This window comes from Megascapheus bottae, chromosome 37 (assembly GCF_031878675.1).
Source record: "Megascapheus bottae isolate mThoBot1 chromosome 37, mThoBot2.hap1, whole genome shotgun sequence".
Taxonomy (NCBI): domain Eukaryota; kingdom Metazoa; phylum Chordata; class Mammalia; order Rodentia; family Geomyidae; genus Megascapheus; species Megascapheus bottae.
In genome coordinates, this window is record NC_143545.1 from 998898 (window position 1) to 1017500 (window position 18603).

At 57.8% G+C, this 18603-nt stretch overlaps 1 protein-coding gene across 1 annotated transcript in view; it reads right to left on the minus strand.

The window, feature by feature from the left end:
• B4galnt3 (beta-1,4-N-acetyl-galactosaminyltransferase 3) overlaps nucleotides 1–18603 on the minus strand; it is a 34238-nt gene that overhangs the window by 1561 nt on the left and 14074 nt on the right. Inside the window, 16 exon segments of the mRNA XM_090325171.1 lie at nucleotides 740–801; nucleotides 913–977; nucleotides 979–1014; nucleotides 1160–1202; nucleotides 1204–1267; nucleotides 1429–1572; nucleotides 1730–1774; nucleotides 1777–1795; nucleotides 1890–1968; nucleotides 2834–2873; nucleotides 2876–2900; nucleotides 3446–3546; nucleotides 3655–3745; nucleotides 3946–4041; nucleotides 8030–8107; nucleotides 8485–8591. Coding sequence (XP_090181297.1) covers nucleotides 740–801; nucleotides 913–977; nucleotides 979–1014; nucleotides 1160–1202; nucleotides 1204–1267; nucleotides 1429–1572; nucleotides 1730–1774; nucleotides 1777–1795; nucleotides 1890–1968; nucleotides 2834–2873; nucleotides 2876–2900; nucleotides 3446–3546; nucleotides 3655–3745; nucleotides 3946–4041; nucleotides 8030–8107; nucleotides 8485–8591 — 1095 coding nt within the window.

Below are 18603 nucleotides of genomic sequence, written 5' to 3' on the forward strand. Positions count from 1 at the left end.
TGCCCTGGCCCCAGCCCTGGCCCCAGCCCAGCCCCAGCCCCAGCCCCGGCCCCAGCCCAGCCCCAGCCAAGCCCAGCCCCAGCCCCAGCCAGCCCAGCCCAGCCCAGCCCCATCCAAACCTCAGCCCAGCCCAGTCCCAGCCCATGATCCCAGACCCCAGGCCCCAGACATGACCCCAGACCATGACCCCAGACCATGACCCCAGACCCCAAACCATGACCCCAGGCCCCAGACATTACCCCAGACCCCCAAACCATGACCCCACACTATGACCCCAGACCATGACTCCAAACCATGACCTCAGGCCCCAGACACACCCCTAGACCTGGCTCAGGCCCACCCAGAAACATGACTACAGTAAGAGGGCTGGTCTTCAAATCCTGGTAGTGCAAAAAACAAAAACGGGGGGTGGGGGGTTGGAGGGGGGGAGACCTGTGTTTTGCAAGCTTTGTTCCAGTAGCAGCAATGCCTGTTTCTTTTAGTTTGTTTTTTTCCAACTTGTGGGGCCAGAATTCAGGGCCTGGGCGCTGTCTCTAAGCTGGCTTTTGCTCAAGGCTGGCGCTCTACCACTTGAGCCACAGCACCACTTCTGGCTTTATCTGTGTATGTAGTACTGAAGAATCAACCCCAGGGCTTCGTGCATGCTAGGCAGACACTCTACCACGAGGCCACGCTCCCAGCCTCTCTGTGGGGTCTAATGTCGCCCCTCCTGACCCCACCAAAGTGCAGGCCTACCCACCTGGCTGCTCTGGCCTCTGCTCCTCTGGCTGGTCCGCCTGTATGTACTCCTGGAAGCTGATCCTGGCGTGGGGGGGGGCACAGTCCAGGCCACACAGTGTGAGAGCAGGGGTGTGGGGGACGAGTGTGGGGGGGTCTGTCTCACTGGGGGAGGGGAAGGCGGGCTCCCCGCACCTGCCCGGGGATGGCTCATTCTCCTGGTAGAAGCAAGGGTTGCGGGCTTCCATGTGGCTCAGGCGGGGTGTAGTCATTGGGGTACACGAAGGACAGATGCACCTGGGGAGGGGCGCCCGTGAGGAGCCAGGACCCCAGACCCCGCCTTGGCTCCTTCTAGAACATCACCTGCCCTTGCCACCTTGGAATGTCCCCCCTCCACAGTCCCCTCTCTCTGTCCGCCCCTCCTCTCCCCCGTGTCACTCACAAAGCGTAGGCCCTGGTAGCGCTGCAGGGGCAGCCCGTCCACAGGTAGCTGGGTTTGTAGGACAGTCGGGTAGCACGTGGCGGAGCCGGGACTTGGGGATGAGAGGCACTGAGGACAGGAAGGGGAGGGGAGTGGAGGGGTGGCCCGGGGTGCCACAGCGGGGGCTGCTGGCCTCTGTCCACAGTGGGCACAAGGACTCTGAGCTGGAGAACTGTGTGCAGTGGGGGGGGGTCACCCCTGAACTGGACTGCCCGGGGATGGGGCTGCACCTTGGTAAATGGAATCCCTGGGGTCAGGCTGCAGCATGTCGGCAGGGGGCGGCCTGTCCCGGGAGAGCCCATCGGAGGAGGCGGTGTGGCTGGCCGCTGTCTGCGGGATGTGACCCACCTCATCCATCTTCAGGGTGCTCTCGTCTGGGCACAGGAGGGGGGGCAGGAGAGGGCTATGAGGGAGGGATCGGATGCAGTTTGCCGTCCTTCAGGCTCAAGCCTCAGCGACCCCTCCGTCTCTCCCCAGACCTGTGTGGGGACCCTGGAAGCCCCATCTCCGGGCAGGGCAGAGGCCACTCACTGGTGAAGAGGGACAGGGAGGCGGAGTCAATGATGGTGAACTTGGCCCGGGTTCGCTGCGTCTCCACTGTGAGAGGAGAGAGGAGAGAGGGCGGGGTGCAAGGTTGGAGGGGACGGGATTCCAGGCTGGGTTCTTCACGGGACAGGAGCAGGTCACTCACTGCCACCTCCACGTGGTCGGTGCCTTCGTCATTCTGCTTGTGCAGCACCTCAAAGTAGTACCGGAGCGAGGCGGACAGGCTGGGGGGAGACAGGGGAAAAACTTCCTCAGCTCCTCAGGCTCTCCCCGCCTCCACCCCTCTGGCGGTGCCTGCTCTTCTCTCTGGTGAGCAAAGCTTGGCACTGCACCACGCTCACTTAGAAATGAGGCTCAGGGGTGCCAAGACCCTCGGGCCCCCAATTTTCCTCGGAGGAATTTGGATCCAGTTGTGAGCCGAATTCTGCAAATCAACCTTTGAAGGTGCGTCTCCCCTGCCGTCCACCAGATGGCGCTGGCCAGCGCATCTCCCCTGCCCGCCTCTGCCCACCACCAGGCACCATGCCCGCAGATGGCTCTGAGACTAGTGCTTGTTCCCTCCAGCCACCAGGCGGGGCGGGGGGGGGGGGGGCTCTGATATGGCTGCATCTCCTCTGCCCGCCGCTGAGTGGCTCCCCAAGCCAGGGCACCTCCACCCCGGGCCGTCCGATGGCACCCCAAGGTTTTCACGTGGCCTCTGCCAGCCAAAGGGTGGCACACGGAAACCAAGTTCCCCTCCCAGTCACTTCAGGTCTTGCTGTCCTCCAGGCTTTGGGGGTTACCAGCAGGGCCACTCTTCCCCCGCCCCCTCCCCACCCCACCCCCCGCCCCATCCCCACCCATCCAGTCCCACATGGCAAAGGTTTATCCAGGCCGAGATTAAATGAAAAAATGTCAGGCAAGGACTCGGAACCAGGCCCTGTTTTCCTGGTTCTACTGCCTGGCCTCAGTTTCCTCATCTGTAAAAGGAGGGCAGGCAGGCCAGATGGTGTCCAAGACAAGGACTCCACTCACCCAGAAAAGCGTGGAGGCCAGGGAGGTGGGGCAGGGGGGCATTCAGAACTCAGGGGCTCCCCAACACACACTCACCTCACTGGCTTGGAAATTTGACTCTGAAACTTCCCAAACTCCCAGGGGCGGTCCACTCCTTTCCAGTCTAGAGATGGGGGGGGGGATGGATGGACGAGATAAGGAGCCAGAAGTGAGGAGGGAGAGGAAGGAGGCTGGGGAGAGGAGAGGGGGGTGCAGGCTGTCCTCAGCATGGATCGCGGGGACACGTGTGTGGCTGGGACTTCTCCCAAGGAGGAGTCCTTTATGGGGGGTGGCCCAGACCCTGACTCGGTTTACCCTTTTGCAGCACAGAGCAGGGGCTGGGGTAGCATGTTTCTCTTTCTTTTTTGGGGGGGGGTGGTGGTGTTGGTAGTGGGCTCATATTCAGGGCCATGAACTCCTGCCTGGCTTTATTGGCTCTCTCCGCTGGGGGACAGCTGCACTTGGGGTGTTCTGGGGGTTCCCTACCCTAGGCCTGAGCCCCGCCTGGGCTGGGAGGAGGGAGGTCCGGGGCTGGATTCCGGGGAGGGGGGGGCCCAGGGCTGGGTTCCAGGGAGGAGGGGAGGGGGGAGGAAGGGCCCAGGGCGGATTCCCGGGAGGAGGGGGAGGAGGAGGAGGAGGAGGGGGGGGGGGGAGGGGCCCCAGGCCTACCTGGCCCACGCTGGCCAGCAGCTGCAGGCCCGAGACCTGGTCATCTTGGCTCAGCCAGAACTCGGCGTTGTCGTCGGCAGCGATGGCGAACTGGACCTTCCCTGGACGGCAGGGGGGCATGGCGGGGGGGCCCGGCTCCGGAGGGCGGGGGGGGGGGGGAGAGGAAGGGGGAGGGGGAGAGGGGGAGGGGGGCCCGCCCCGGGTCTCACCGTCGGTGAAGGGGTGCAGGTAGCCAAAGATGCGGAGGCCGTAGTTGGTCCACTTGGGGGACACGGCCAGCTTCCCCAGCGTGGTGCGGATCTGTGCCGGGAGGGGGGCGTTGGGGGGCGTGGGGAGGGGCGGGGCTCCGGGGGAGGAGGGCGGGGCTCTGGGGAGGGGAGGGGCTCCCGGGGAGAAGGGCGGGGCTCCGGGGAGGGGCGGGGCTCTCAGGGATGGGGCGGGGCTTCCGGGGAGGGGCGGGACTACATGGCAGGGGCGGGGCCCGGGGAGGGGCGGCTCACGTGCGGGTAGAGCGGGAAGTGCAGGTTCCTCCGCAGCTGCGCGATGGAGCCCCCGCACCAGTCCTCGAACACGTGCAGGTTGGCGCGGCCGCGAAACTGCCGGGCGGAGGGGGCGGAGGGGAAGGTGAGGGGCCGGCCACGCCCTGCGGCCTGGGCCTCGGCCCGGCCCCCACCACGCCCCGCCCCGCCTCCAGCCGGGCGGGGCCCAGAGCTGGTGCCCGAGTGGAGCTGAACGGCGCTGATCGGGGGGAGGAGCCTATGGGAGGAGGAGCTCAGAGGGGGAGGGGCCCTAATGGGAGAGGAGGAGCCTCGCAGGGAGGAGCCTGACGGGAGGACACAGGTCAGCCTGTCGCCCGGCTTCCCCCCGACCCTGCAGTGCCGGCCAGGGGTCTGAGCTGGCAATCCGGTCAGGGCAGGGCAGGGCAGGCCTGGCGGGTACGGGGGTGGGGTGGGAGAGCAGGAGTGGGGGCTGGAGGTGGGAGGCAGAGGAAAGAATGGGGACTTTGTGCTACTTCTGGGGACAGTCACAAGACTCAGTGTCTACTCCGGATGGCTTGCTCTTTATCCCCGGGGGGGGCTGCAGGGGCCTGGGGCTCCCCTCTGCCTGGCCTTTGGTGGGGAAGGCGGGAGTGGGGGGAGTCTGTCCACACACACTCGCTCTCCCACCCCGCCTCACCCCCCAGCACACCAGCTAGGCTGCTGCACTCTCTCCCTGTCCAGCAGCGGCCAACACCGGGGACAGGGCAGGGGTTCTCAGAAGCAGAGCGGGCCTAAGCCAAGGCTGGCTTTGTATGGTCCACTCGGGGGTCATGGAGAAAACGCCTGTGGCTGCTGTCTCCTCGAGGACCCAGAGATACCCCTGGCCTCCGCAGCCTGCAGGCGGGCGGTGTATCCGGAGGGCCAGGCCCTCGGGAGGGCTCTCACCCTGGAGACCACCTCAGCTGGGCCCTGCTGTCCCTCCAAGGTGGCATCTCTCCTGAGCCACCTATACCTCCAGCGGCGGGTCCTGAGTCCATCCAGGAGGGTCCTGAGCCCAGGTCCCCACAAGGCACTCCGCTGACCTCAGAACCCCATCCTGGATGACCAGCCTTCCCCAGTTCTTGTCCCATTGATCCTAGGCTCCGCCCCCAAATCTCCGCCCACACAAGGCCCGCCCACACGGGGCCCCACCCACACCGGGCCCCACCCACAAGGCCTCACTTACCCAAGTCCCTGCCCACCGAGCCCCGCCCACAAACTCCCCACCCCTCCCAAGGCCCCGCCCACACAGGGTCCCACCCACACGGTCTCACCTACCCAAGTCCCGCTCACCAAAGCCCCGCCCACAATCCACCCACTCCCAAGTCCCTGCCCACCAAGCCCCGCCCACTACCAAGGCCCTGCCCACGTAAGGCCCGCCCACTACCAAGGCCCCGCCCACACCGGGCCCCACCCACAAGGCCTCACCTACCCAAGTCCCCGCCCGCCGAGCCCCACCCACAAACTCCCCACCCACTCCCAAGGCCCCGCCTACCGATCCCCGCCCACTCCCAAGGCCCTGCCCACACAAGCCCCGCCCACACGGCCTCTCCTACCCAAGTCCCCGCCCACTGAGCCCCGCCCACAAACTCCCCACCCACTCCCAAGTCCCCGCCCACCAAGCCCCACCCACTGCCAAGGCCACGCCCGCAGAAGCCCCGCCCACACAGCCTCACCTACCCAAGTCCCGCCCACACACTCCCCACCCACTCCCAAGTCCCCGCCCACCAAGCCCCAGCCACTGCCAAGGCCACGCCCGCACAAGCCCCACCCACACGACCTCACCTACCCAAGTCCCGCCCACACAAGGCCCCGCCCTCCAATCCCCATTCTCACCCAAGCAGTCCTTAACTACTGTTTTAGAATTTAAAGGAATGAACCCTGGCTCCAGTGGCTTTCATCTGTCACCCCAGCTACCCAAGAGGCTGAGATCTGAGTTCAAAGCCAGCCTGGACCCTCAGCTCCAGAGAACCAGAGGTGGCACTGTGGCTGGACGTGGTAGAGCGCCAGGGACAGCGCCCAGGCCCTGAGTTTCAAGCCCCACCACTGGCGGGGCGGTGAGGGGGGGTCATACACAGAACTTAAAATATCAACTATTTCTTGTGGACGTTATCCTAACAGAATCAGTTACACACGCACACACACATACACACACACTTACTCCTTGACTAACACAAAGTGAGGGAGCTACTTATCAACATGTGTAGAATGCTATGTAACTACAAACTTTCTCGGCATTAAGAAACATGAAAACCTGAGCTGGGCGGGGTGGCTGACGCCTGTCATCCTAGCTACTCAGGAGGCTGAGATCTGAGGATCAAGGTTCAAAGCCAGCCCGGGCACAAAAGAACCTGAGACTCTTATCTCCAATGAACCTCTAGAAAATAGGAAGTGGGGCTTGGCTCAAGGGTAGGGTGGTAGCCTTGACCTGAAGAGCTCAGGGCCAGCGCCCAGGCCCAGAGTTCAAGCCCCATGACTCACCAAAAAAAGAAAGAAAGAAAAGAAAAAAGAAACGTGGAAACCTGTAGTTCTCACTACACAGAAGGCCGAGAACTGATGACTCTAGTTTGAAGCCAGCCCAGGCAGAATAGAATGGAGATCTCTTATCTCTAACTAAGCAGCAAAAAGCCAGAAGTGGAGGTGTGGTTCAAGGGGTAGAGTGCCAGCCTTGAGAAGAAAAGCCAGGAGAGAGTGCGAGACCCTGAGCCAGGGTCACGTGTGTGCATGTGATTGCACATGCCTACACATCTTAGATGGCTGGGGCAGGGGTGTCACGTGTTAGGGCCAATCTGGGATACCCCTGTCTAGAAAGGAAAGGGAATGGACCCAAGCTGTTATTAAAACAATGATCTGTAAGTCAGCTTCTTTTCACAGCTGTACCTCAAGTGGCAAGGGACCCTCCCCCTGCCCTTGTCAAAGATGTGGGGGGGGGTTGTAACCTGTCCTCTGGCCACACAGCCCGGGGAGGAGCTAAGCACGGGCTGCGGTGGGTGGTGGTACCTTCTGCATTCTCTGGGGCAGGACTTCTCGGAATGTCTCCAATGCCAGCGTGCAGTTCCGAGCAGGGATGTATTAAACAGTTAAAGGTGTTATTTATTTATTTTTTTTAACGTACTTAACAATGAAGTCCTTTCTTTCTGCAAATTCTTACAGGATTTAATGGTCCTAGGGAGGTAGTTTAGGGCACTCATTATCTTTAAGACTAGGGATTGGTATGGCTGTGAGAGTCTGGCCCTTGCTTCGCCCACCCATTACAAACAAAATGATACAAGATTGGGAGTTTGATTACAGTTTGGAGGTGGCATGCCTCTGTAATCCAAGAACTCAGGAGGCTGGGGTTGGAGGGTGGAGACTGGGCCAGCTTGAGGTACATGGTAAGACCCTATCTTAACGAAGAAAGAGAAAGGGAGGGAGGGGAAAGGAAAAGAAAGAAAGAGAGGGAGGAAGGAAAGAGGGAGGGATGGAGGGAAGGAAAGGAGGAAGGAGGCAAGGGAGTAAGAAGAGGAGGAAGAGGAGGAAGAGGTGGCGGTGGCAGTTGTGGAGAAGAAAAGGCCTAATAAAGGTTGATCCACAGCCATCCTGACAAAGGGTGAAACCTGGAGAGGGTGGGCCTGGAGGAGGAAGAGAGGTTTATTGAAGGCTCATTAGATCCTGGAGCCTTCTCTCTGCCAAGAGAGAAGCAGGCTTCTGTAAGTCCCCATCCCAAGATACAGAGCTGCCACTGGCCCAAAGGACAGGGCCAAGATTGTGTGTTTATTATAGCTATGAAAAGCCAACCACAGAGGCCACCTCATGAAGCAGGTATGAGAAGGTACACCGAGCCTGGCACATAGTGGGCCTTCAGCAACCTGGGAATGTACCTGTGTGTGTGTGCGCGTGCCTGTGTGTGCGTGTGTGTAAAATATGGTATTTCGATACAATAATAGACACTAAAAGAAAGCTTTCCAGCCTCTCCAAAATGATCTTCAAAAAAGAATCCCTTTCTGAGGTGCTGGGATTTGAACTAGCTAGACACGGGTGCTACACCTTGAGCTACGTCCCCGGGCCTACAACAAGATTTCCTTACCTCCGACAGCCAGGGCACGGGCTTGTTCCATCTCAAGTAGCTGCTGTCGCCGTTTCCTCCTCCGCCAACCTCTTGGTCCTAGGGTGAAAACAGAGAAAACTTGGTGGGAACCTGAGGGGTGGGGCGTGATTTGGGGGGGCCTTGAAAATGCCAGCCGTGAAACGGAGGGACAGCATGGTCTTGGGGGAGGGGGCTCGTCCACTTCTCAGCCTCAAGGCCTACCCTGCCCCTAGGTTTGCTGCATTCTCTGAATCTGAGGGCAGGGGCTGTGGGCTCCTTCTGCCTCAGTATCCCCCAGTGCTCTGCCTGACTTTATTCAACGAGGGAATCAAACGCTCTCTCCACAGACTCCGCCCTTGAGCGTCCACGTGCATTCCAGGCTGGACCTGGGGCAGGGACCTGGAGGCTCCCAGGTTAGGCTGGCAGTAGGGAAGATGGCTGGTCCTGTCCCGTACCTGGAGGACACTCAGCTTCTGTGGGCCATACGCCTGGAGACTGGAGCCCACCGCGGGGATGTTCCGGCTGGCCAGAGCTTTGGCCAGCTCTCTCCAGCTGCCGTACCCTGCGGAAGGGACCAGAGAGAAGAATTAAACTGCCTTCCCCAAACCAGGCGAGGGTGGAACGCTGCCCTTCCTTCCCATGGTGGCAGGAGCGGCCTTTGAGTGCATGGGCCGATGTACAGAACCACAGGCCCTCAGAGCTCTACGGGGCCTCGGGGAAATGGAACTGGGCAGGGATGGGGAGGCAGAGTCTTGGTTGCCCTGCCACTTTCTCCCCGCACAGCTCCCCAAGATGCCCGCGTGGGCCGGCGTGGAGCTCAGACCTCCCGCGCTTGAAGGTTGGCACTGCCCAGGAGGAGTCAGACAACAGAAGTGTCACAAGATCCCCACTGCCAGCCCCAGCGGGAACACGGGCAGCCACCCAGACCCACAGTAAAGAGCGCAATTCCCAGCCGGGCATGGAGGCGCACGGCTACAATCCCTGCCATTCGGAAGGCGGAGGCTCCAGAATCACAAGTTTAAGGCCAGCCTCGGGCACACGTCAAGATCCAGTCTCTCAATCACAAACAACGTCAGAGGTGGCGCCCGGTCCCACATGCATGCTCAGGGGTGGCGGGGAAAACCAAGCTCTGGAATGCAGCGCCGGGGCAGGGTGGGCAGGGGGGCTGCTTTTCTTAAGCGGGCTGCCACTTGTCTAGGTAGTGTCTCCCAGGCACGATTATTTGAGCTGCTTGCGTATCTTGCCATCTTGCCAGGCTTAACAGAGTGATTCCTTCCTGTAACCCTAGCTACGCAGGAGGAGGTGATGGGAAGGACGGTGGGTGGAGGCCAGCCAGGGCAAAACAGCGCTATGGGAGGCTGAGAGAAGATGGACCCTGGTCAGCTGGAGCATAAAAAGTTGGTGAGAAACCTCCATGTTAGGGCCGGGAGTTTGGCCTAGTGGTAGAGTGCTTGCCTAGCATGCACGAAGACCCGGGTTCGATTCCTCGGTACCACAAAGGTAGCAAAAAGCCGGAAGTGGTGCTGAGGCTCAAGTGGTAGAGCTCTAGCCTTGAGAAAATCCAGGGACAGTGCTCAGTTCTAACCCCAGTACTACCGAAAGAGAGGCTGCTTCCTCTCATTGTACAGATGGGGAGAGAGACGCTCAAAGTTCAGAGCCAGGTGACTGACCTGTGCGGCTTGCCCTGCAGGAAGCAGCTGCCCCTTCCTCCCTCCCTCCCTCCCTCCCTCTCTCCCTCCCTCCCTCCCACAGCGCCACCAGCCCCCCACCCCCCCGCCCTGCAACAGGTGTCACATTTGTGCCAGGAGACTGACACCCCGATCTCAGGTGACAGATTCAGGGCCCTGGCAAAGCCCGGGCTATCGAATTTACCATCAGTTAGAGCCTGCTGGCTCCCCTGCCAGCTGGGAGCTAGGCACAGCCTTCAAAGGCGGGAGATTAGCATCCTGGCTCTGCGGGGAAATGTGGCATCTCTGGACCCCCGGGTGTCTGTTTTCAAAGACGGTCATGCGTCTGGCCTGGCCACCTCCTGCCCAGCGCTGTCCTCTTGATTTAGAGAGGAGAAAAGCAGGACAGAGAGAGGGGCGGCTTTAGGCCCCAGGACATGGTCCAGCTCAGTATGTGCGAGAACTTAGCACACAGCTCCAGGCTCTGCCTCAGCAAAAAGCCAGAATGGCTCAAGTGGTAGAGCAAAAAAGCCAAGGGACAGTGCCTGAGCCTAATTCAAGCCCCAGGACTCCCTCTCTCTCTCTCTCTCTCTCTCTCTCTCTCTCTCTCTCTCTCTCTCTCACACACACACACACACACACACACACACACACACACACACACACACAACCCTTCATGGTGGAAGGAGGCCAGGGACCTAGCTGTGATCCTCCAAACCAGTCAGATCTCCTGCAGCCTGCACTGAGTGACAGATGAGGATGAGTGACAGAGGAGCTTGTTTGCCCCGCCCCTTCCTCCACATTCCTGTTGCTTCTGGGTTCTGGGTTAGTGGGTTTTTCCTTTCTGGGCCAGCTCAACCCCAGAGGGCTGAATATCCACTGCGCAGAGAGAACAAGATAGAACCCCAGCCCCCTCCAAAAGCCTAGCCAGCTCTCTCCAAAGGAGAGACCCTAGATTCCACCTGGAAGGGGGGGCGCTGCTGAGAAGGGGGGGCACCCCGCATCTGTGGAAGAAGGTGACCTGGTTCTCCAAGCACAGGAGGAGGGCACCCGGCCATGCCAAGGCTCTGAAAGCCCAGGGAGGCTGGGGGTGCAGAGGGCTGGGCCCCCCATTCCACCAGACACAGCCAACCAGAAGAGGTGACTGCCACCCACAGAGCCAAACCATGGCGTCAGTCTAGGGGCTGGGATAAAGAACACGAGACATGATATGTACACATATATACACAGATGCATATGCATGTAAATTAGACAGTACATGTATACATGCAATATACACACAGGCATGGAATACACATGTGTACATACGTGTCTCCACGGGTGTATTTGTTTATATATATATATGTATTTATAAGGAAGCATTATTGGGTCATGGAGAAATGTCACTTGCAAGAAAACGGACAGAACCAGAAATCATCGTGTTCAGTGAAAGAAACCCGAGGGAAACAATCACATGTTCTCTCACGGGAGAATGAGGACCTGGAGAGAGAGAGAGAGAAGGAGGGGGAGGGAGGGAGGGAGAGAGAGAGAGAGGGGAGGGGGAGGGGGAGAGAGAGAGAGAGAGGGGAGAGAGAGAGAGGAGTGGGGAGAAAAATCAACCAGAGAGAGGGCTATTCTAAATGAAATAACATAAACCTGCACACATCTGAATACCGTGGTAGAACTCCCTGGCACAATTAATACACTTTAATAAATAAATAAAAATTAAAAAAAAAGCCAGGAGAGCATGCCAGGAGCGGTGGCTCATGTCTGTCATCCTAGCTTCTCAGGAGGCTGAGATCGGAGGATCGGTTCAAAGCCAGCCCGGGCACAAAAGTCCATGAGAGGGGCCGGGAGTTTGGCCTAGTAGTAGAGTGCTTGTCTAGCATGCGTGAAGACCCGGGTTCAATTCCTGGGTACCACATACATAGAAAAAAGCCGGAAGTGGTGCTGAGGCTCAAGGGGTAGAGCTCTAACCTTGAGAAAGTCCAAGGACAGTGCTCAGGCCTGAGCTTAAGGCCAGGACTGGCAAAAAAACAAAAAACAAAACAAAAAAAAAGTCCGTGAGACTCCAATTAACCACTAGAAAACCAGAGGTGGCACTGTGGCTCAGAGGGCGGGGTGGTGGCCTTGAGCTGAAGAGCTCAGGGACAACACCCAGGGCCAGAGTTCAAGCCCCTCCACCAGAAACAAACCAGGAAAGCAGCTGTTGGAGGGAGAGGGGCAGGGGGCTGGGGGACAAGGTGAAGATGGAGAAGGCTTCCTGGCTTATCCGCTGGAACTGCCTGAAGGAGGAGGAGGGAGGAGAGAGGAAGGGGAGCAGGGAGGGGTGGGTTCCTTAGCACACACTGCATGCACGTGGGCATGGGCGTGTCCCACGAAGCCATCCCTTGCACAACTGATACCTGCAAATTGCTCTTTTAAATAAGGGAACGCTAGGTTGCAGGAAGGAGGCGAGGCCCGGGGCCCTGTCCTGGGAAGGGTTCCCAGGAGAGAGGAGAGGTGATGAAAGGTGGTGACGGGTGCTGCTGGGGACAGCCTGGTGTCGGGGACAGGAGGCTGACATCAGGACACACTGGCTGCTCTCCAAGCAACAGGAAGCATCCCCGAGTCCCCAGGGGATGGAGAGGGGGGACGCCCTGTCCCTGGAGGACACTGGGGCCTGCCACCACCACGACCTTGACAGGACAAGGCTGTGAGGCTGAGGCCATGGCGAGGGGGAAGCTGGGAGGGGCAGCAGGAAGGACGGGGATCAAGTCAGACCGGGAGAGTCTCCGGGGCCAGCCCAGGCCTGGACGCAGTGCAGCTAAGAGGAACTCTTCACCTCGGGGACCTGACGTAAGGAAGTCCCCGCATTGCAGCCGTCACCGCGCCAGCCGGCACACAGGCACACCTGGCCACACCTGGCCGACAGACAAAGATTGTGTTTTCTCAGCATGGTGAACTGGTTGCAGCAGCAATCAGACAACCAGACCTAGAAGTCTGTCCAGGACACCGCAGTGAAGGGACAGTGCCGCTTCACAAGAAGCTTGGGACAAAAGCTTGTGTCTAGCATTCCGCTGCTGATAGAGTGTTCTGGATTAGGTGTGTGTGTGTGTGTGTGTGTGTGTGTGTGTGTGTGTGTGTGTGTGTGTGCGCCCATTCTGGGGCTTGAACCCAGGGCCTCCGTGCCATCCCCGAGTTTTTGTCACTCAAGGCTTGGCGCTCTACCACTTGAGATGCATTTCTACCTCCTGGCTTTTTGGCAGTTTCTTGGAGATGAGAGTCTCACAGATTTTTCCTGCCTGGGCTGGCTTTGAACTTCCATCCTCCAATCTCAGCTTCCTGAATAGCTAGGATTACAGGGTTGAACTACTGATGCTGTCTTTGCTGTCTCACTCCTCCCCAACTGCCAGCTATAATCCAACACACACACGCACACACACGCACACACACACACACACACACACACACACACTTCTGTTCTCTCTCTGACTTGATTCAGAATGGAAACTCCACCACACCAAGTGAAAGCAGGATGGGAGAACTTAGAGATAGGTTCTGGACAGTTCCCGCCAGGTATGCAGGACCCAGGAACCCCTTAGTGGCTACAGAGACCCCCCCTCCTTCCCCTTCCCTCTCCCCACAGCACAGGCGGGGGGCCTGAGGAGACCCCCACGCTCCCAGGGGCTCTGAAGTGGGCCCAGAAGCTGGGGTTCACAGAATATCCCATAGAAACCCCTTTGTTCTCTCTGTAGACAGGCAGAATCTGAGCTGAGCAGGGCCCCAGAGCCAGCAACCTTTCCAGATTTGCCACCAGGAGACAGCTTCCCAGCCTGTCAGCTTCCTGACGGGAAGAACACACACAGGTGTATGTGCTGGGGACTAACCTGGGACCTCGGCCTGCCAGGAGAGCACTCTGCCTCAGAGCTATCTGGAACAATGCCTGGGCTTAAGCCTTCTCCTTTCTGCCTCTGGCTAGGAACTAAGCAAGGGGCCTTATCTGATCTGATCTGGACCGGGGCCAGCTTCCAGGCTTGCCATGTCTGACGCAGGTGACTTGCCAGACGCCCTGTTGAGACAGCTCTTGAGGACACAGGCAGGGCATTGAGTCTGGGCTTCGCTCTCAGCTCCCCCAGGCCTCTGGGTGTCTTCTCCTAGCCCTACTCTATTTTTATTTTTGTACGAGTACTGGAGCTGAATGAGCTCAGGGCTCTATCACTAAAGTCACAGCTCCACTTCTGCCTTTTGGCTGGGCAACTGGAGAGAAGAGGCTCAGGGATTTTTCTGCCTGGGCTGGCTTTGAACCTTGGTCCTCAGATCTCAGCTGCCTGAGTAGCTGAGGGTAGGCAGAAAGGCTGGTGCCCCGCTTTCTTCTTCTCTTTCCCAGTGCCTCTGGGGGGTGCAGAGTGGCAGGGAAGTGGCGGTGGGGGCTGCCTTCTTGGCATGCTGTGGCATAGCACGGTTTTGGCCGTGCCTGATTGTCGTCTGGAAATGGGCTACGGGGAGAGTGCCTGGAGATGAGCGGGCCCTCACTCCAAGGTCAGGAGGCTCCGATTACCTGCATCTGATTTTATATCAATCAGGCATTGATGGACGGAGGGAGGGAGGGAGGGAAGCAGGGGAAGCAAAATGGGCCTACAAGAAGGGCCTGGCTTACTTTGGTCCTGACACAAGCTGGAGGCCTCAGTGCTCTGTAGATGTGCGCTCTCTCTCTCTCTCTCTCTCTCTCTCTCTCTCTCTCTCTCTCTCTCTCTCTCTCTCTCACACACACACATACACACCCACCTCTTGCTTCTGCTCAGGGTTAGCCTTTGACCAGGCCCCTCCTACTTCCACCTTCTGCGTAGCCAGGGTTACAGGAGTAAACACAGCTTGTTTGCTGAGATGGCCCTGGTTGCCTTTGATCCTTGCTGCCTCCCTTCTTCCCCAGATGCTGGCATGGCAGTCAAGATCCCCACCTCTCCCCAGCCTGCCAGGCTTCCTATTTTGTTGTTTTTTTTTTTTTTTTCTGGGGCAGGGTAGGAGGAGAGGGGTTTGAACTCAGGACCTGGGCGCTGTCCCTGAGCTCTTTGTGCTCAAGGCCGGCGCTCTGCCTCTTGACCCACGGTGCCATTTCTGGTTTTCTGGTGGTTCACCGGAGATGAGGGTCTCACAGGCGTTCCCGCCTAGGCTGGCCTTGAACTGTGGCCCTGAGATCTCAGCGGGGATGGCTGGTCTTCTTCCTCTTGGGCACAGCTGTCCATCAGCTGGACATCCAGGGCCTGCACAGGTCGGGGAGACCCCTGGGCCTCTCTTTGGGCTGTGGATTCAGACCTCCATCTCCTCTCTTCAATAAGAGGTCAATGCCCAGCTCCACGCTCACCGCCAGTATACCCTGAGGACTGGAAACTCCAGCGGACCATGGACGGGGGAGATGGACCATGAGAAGCAGTGGCCCACAGAAGGCAGTGGCCCACGGGAGGCGGTGGCCTGTGAGAAGCAGTGGCCCGTGGACTGGTTGGATGAAGTAGTCAAGGGACATCTCTGAAGGTCACCCGAGGCCGGTCCCTCCCCCCTCGTGTGACTGGACGTCCCTTCCTCCACTGGAGTCCTCTGCCATGATAGACTTCAACTCTGGAAACCACGAACAAGCCGAATCCCCCTCCACCAAAGCTGTTTAGGCCGTGTGTCCTGGCGTGGCGGCACGCCTGGCCCTGCCTTTCCCAGTGTGCAGTATGCAAACCAGCATGGCAAGCCGAGTAGGTGGGAGGTGGATCAGCAGGGGTGGGGTGGGATGGGATGGGGGGGTACTGTCTCTGTTCTAGGCCAGCCCAGGCATAGCAGTCCACGAGCCTCCATCTCAACCACGGGGCCGGGAACAGTGCAGAGTGTCTGGCATCCTAGCTGCAGGGGAAGCAGCATGGCATGCAAATAGGAGGATTACAGTCCAGGCTGACAGGGCACAGGGCTAGACCATATTTTATGTAGAACCAAGGCAAGAAATAGCTAGAGCTACCGGGGGCCGGTGGCTCACACCCGTTATCCCAGCGCTGCCACAGCGTATTGCTTTATCCACGCACTTCTCAGGGTTAATTCTGCTGTCTGTGTCTCTCGCCTACCATGAAAGGAACTGGTGTGTCAGAGCTGATTGGTTCATGAGCAGATCTCTCTGTCTGTCTGTCTGTCTGTCTCCCTGCCTTTAATTCCCTTGGTAGGAAACAGAGCTAAACCACAGAAAGCAGGAGCCCAAGGCCAAGGGCAGTGGGGAGCCACGCCAGTCCACACGTTAAGAGGGGTGGGGGGTGGGTTTGTCCCTGGCACACTAAGCTGGTGAGAAATCAGCCATTTACACACCTCCCAGTCCCTCAGGAACTCCAGCCCGCGGCAAACACAGGCTGGCTTCCTCTCCTCGGTGCGTTGGGCACTAACACGCGCTGTCTGGCAGGGCGGCGTCTCTGAGCCACGCTAGAGTCCTCTCCTTTGAACATGGCTTTGTCGTTTTGTCTGCCTGCCTGCTTGAGACGGGCGCTGCCGCTATGAAGCCAAGGCTAGCCCGGAACCTGAGACGGGTCTTGAACTTGTGGTGCTCAGCCTCAGGAGCGCTGAGATTACAGGTGTGTGACACCACGCCTGACTCTGGGGGTGCTGTCTGTCACGTAAGCTGCGTGGTGACTGGAGGATGAGGTAGACTTGTAAGCAGAAGCCAAAGACACAGACGGGAAAAACTGGTCCCTCGTTCTAGTTCATTCTAAGTGGCATCCCAACCTGCCCTCTTGCTGTCCCAACTCAGGTCAAAGGCTATTTTCTGGGTGAAGACTACAAGATGTCTTACAGAAGCGGGGCAGAAAGGCCAGTGGGTCCACGGCCGTGGGCACAGACGAGACAGAGAGTGTTCTTAGAAAATAGAAGAGAGCTGGACATCAGTGGCTCAGACCTGTGGTCCCAGCTACTCAGGAGGCTGAAATCGGAGGATGGAGGTTCAAAGCCAGCCCGGGCAGGAAATTCTGGGAGACTCTGATCTCCAATGAACCACCAGAAAACCAGAAATGGAGCTGTGACTCTAAGGGGTAGAGTGGTAGCCTTGAGCTGAAGAGCTCAGGGACAGCGCCCAGGTCCCGAGTTCAAGACCCACGACTGACCAAAAAAAAAATAGTAATTAAAGAAAGAAAGAAAGAAAGAGCGAGCCTGAGCTCTAGAGAGCCTGTGAGCCTGGGTCCTTCATCCCGTAACCCAGACTTCAGCAGTTAGACCAGGCCAAATCTGTGACTCTGAAACATGGAAGAGGGGTAACCACAGGCCCCACCTTCAAACCCCACAACCGCCAAAGAAAACAAAACACAAAAGCAATGCTGCCCTATGAAGAAGTTCCATCAATGCGACATGATTGTATGGACGCGCCACTTTCTGTTTTTGTGATACGTTTATTCTCTAAGTATCTCAAGTTTAAAAGACTTAACAGGAAGCAGGGCGCCAGTATCTCATCCCGTCATCCCAGCTGCTCAAGAGGCTGAGAGCTGAGGATTGCAGTTCGAAACCAGCTCAGGCAGGAAAGTCTAGCCTCCAATGAACCACTCAGAAAAAGCCGGAAGTGGTGCTGTGGCTCAAAGTGGTAGAGCAAAAGAAGCTCTGGACAAGTGCTCAGTTCAAGTCCCAGAATCAGAAAAAAAAAAGTAAATTAATGAATAAAGCCACACCCTAGGCTTGAACTCAGCAACGCTCCAGCAATGTCCTTGAGTACTTTTCAATCAACGCTGGTGTCCTACCACTTGAGCCACAGCTTCACTTCCAGTTTTCTGGTGGCTCACTGGACATAAGAATCGATTGTGGACTTTCCTTCGTGAGCTGGCTCTGAACCAGGATCTCAGCCTCCTGAGTTACTTGGATTACAGATCCGAGCACGCCTGGCTCTGGGCGTTTAAAAAAATGATTTAAAATAAATAAAGAGGAACAGATGGAAGCATATTTAAGGTCAGACTTGCTGGGGAAAAGCTACATAGCATCTGCTCTGTTGCCTGCCTCACAAATGAGTGGTTATTATTTGTGAACTACCAAAATATTCAGATAGAGCAGGGCACCACGCCCCAAAAGATGCGTTACCATCCTGCTGCCACCTTCACAAAAGCAAGGAAGAGCTGGCACTTAGCATGGCTGGTGGACCTGCTTTGGAAACCCAGCTCTCGATGATCACTTTGAAAGATCTCCGAAGGGACTGCCCAGGTCCAGTTAGTGGTCAGATGACCTGATCTGACCCATTTTCAGCTGGGCCACAAGAATGCCGGCTAAAGATACACGAGCAGAAACGCTTGTTCCAAGACCCCTGTGTGATGTTTTCCCCCCACCCCCAGCCCTGTGCCTCGATGGAAGTGAGTGAGGATATCGCTGAGCCATTACTAAGTCAAATCTACTTTTTTCTTTATTTGTGCTGGTCACTAAGGACTTAAACTGAAGGCCTTGGCGCTGGCTCTGAGTTTCTTCACTTAAGACTGGTGGCCTACCACGGAGCCACAGCTCCACTTTCCGCCTTTTAGGTGGTTTATTGGAGGTAAAGAGTCTCACAGACTTTTCTACTCAGGCTGGCTTTGAACCCTCCCCCATCCTCAGATCTCATACCTTCCCGCATAGCTGGGAAATCAAAAGGGCAGGGATGAAGATAAACTGATCACGACTACTTAGAAATAGGCAGGGTCACTCCGATCCTGGCTGGCTTAGAAAGAGACCAATGCCACAAGCAAGTCCCAGAGATAAAGAGTAAAAGGAGCTTCTTCCTTTAGCCTGCATTTTAGCCTCTCATCTCCCCAGATTTTCATTTTACCTTCCTGGTACATAACTGGTTTCTGCTACTAAAAGTCCTTGTGAAAATGAGGCTGGGGGGAGACAGAGAGAGAAACTTTTGATTTTCTTCTTCTTCTTCTCGAGCCTACCTTTGATAGTTAATGATGCCTGAGAGTTATCTGTGTCCTAGCAATC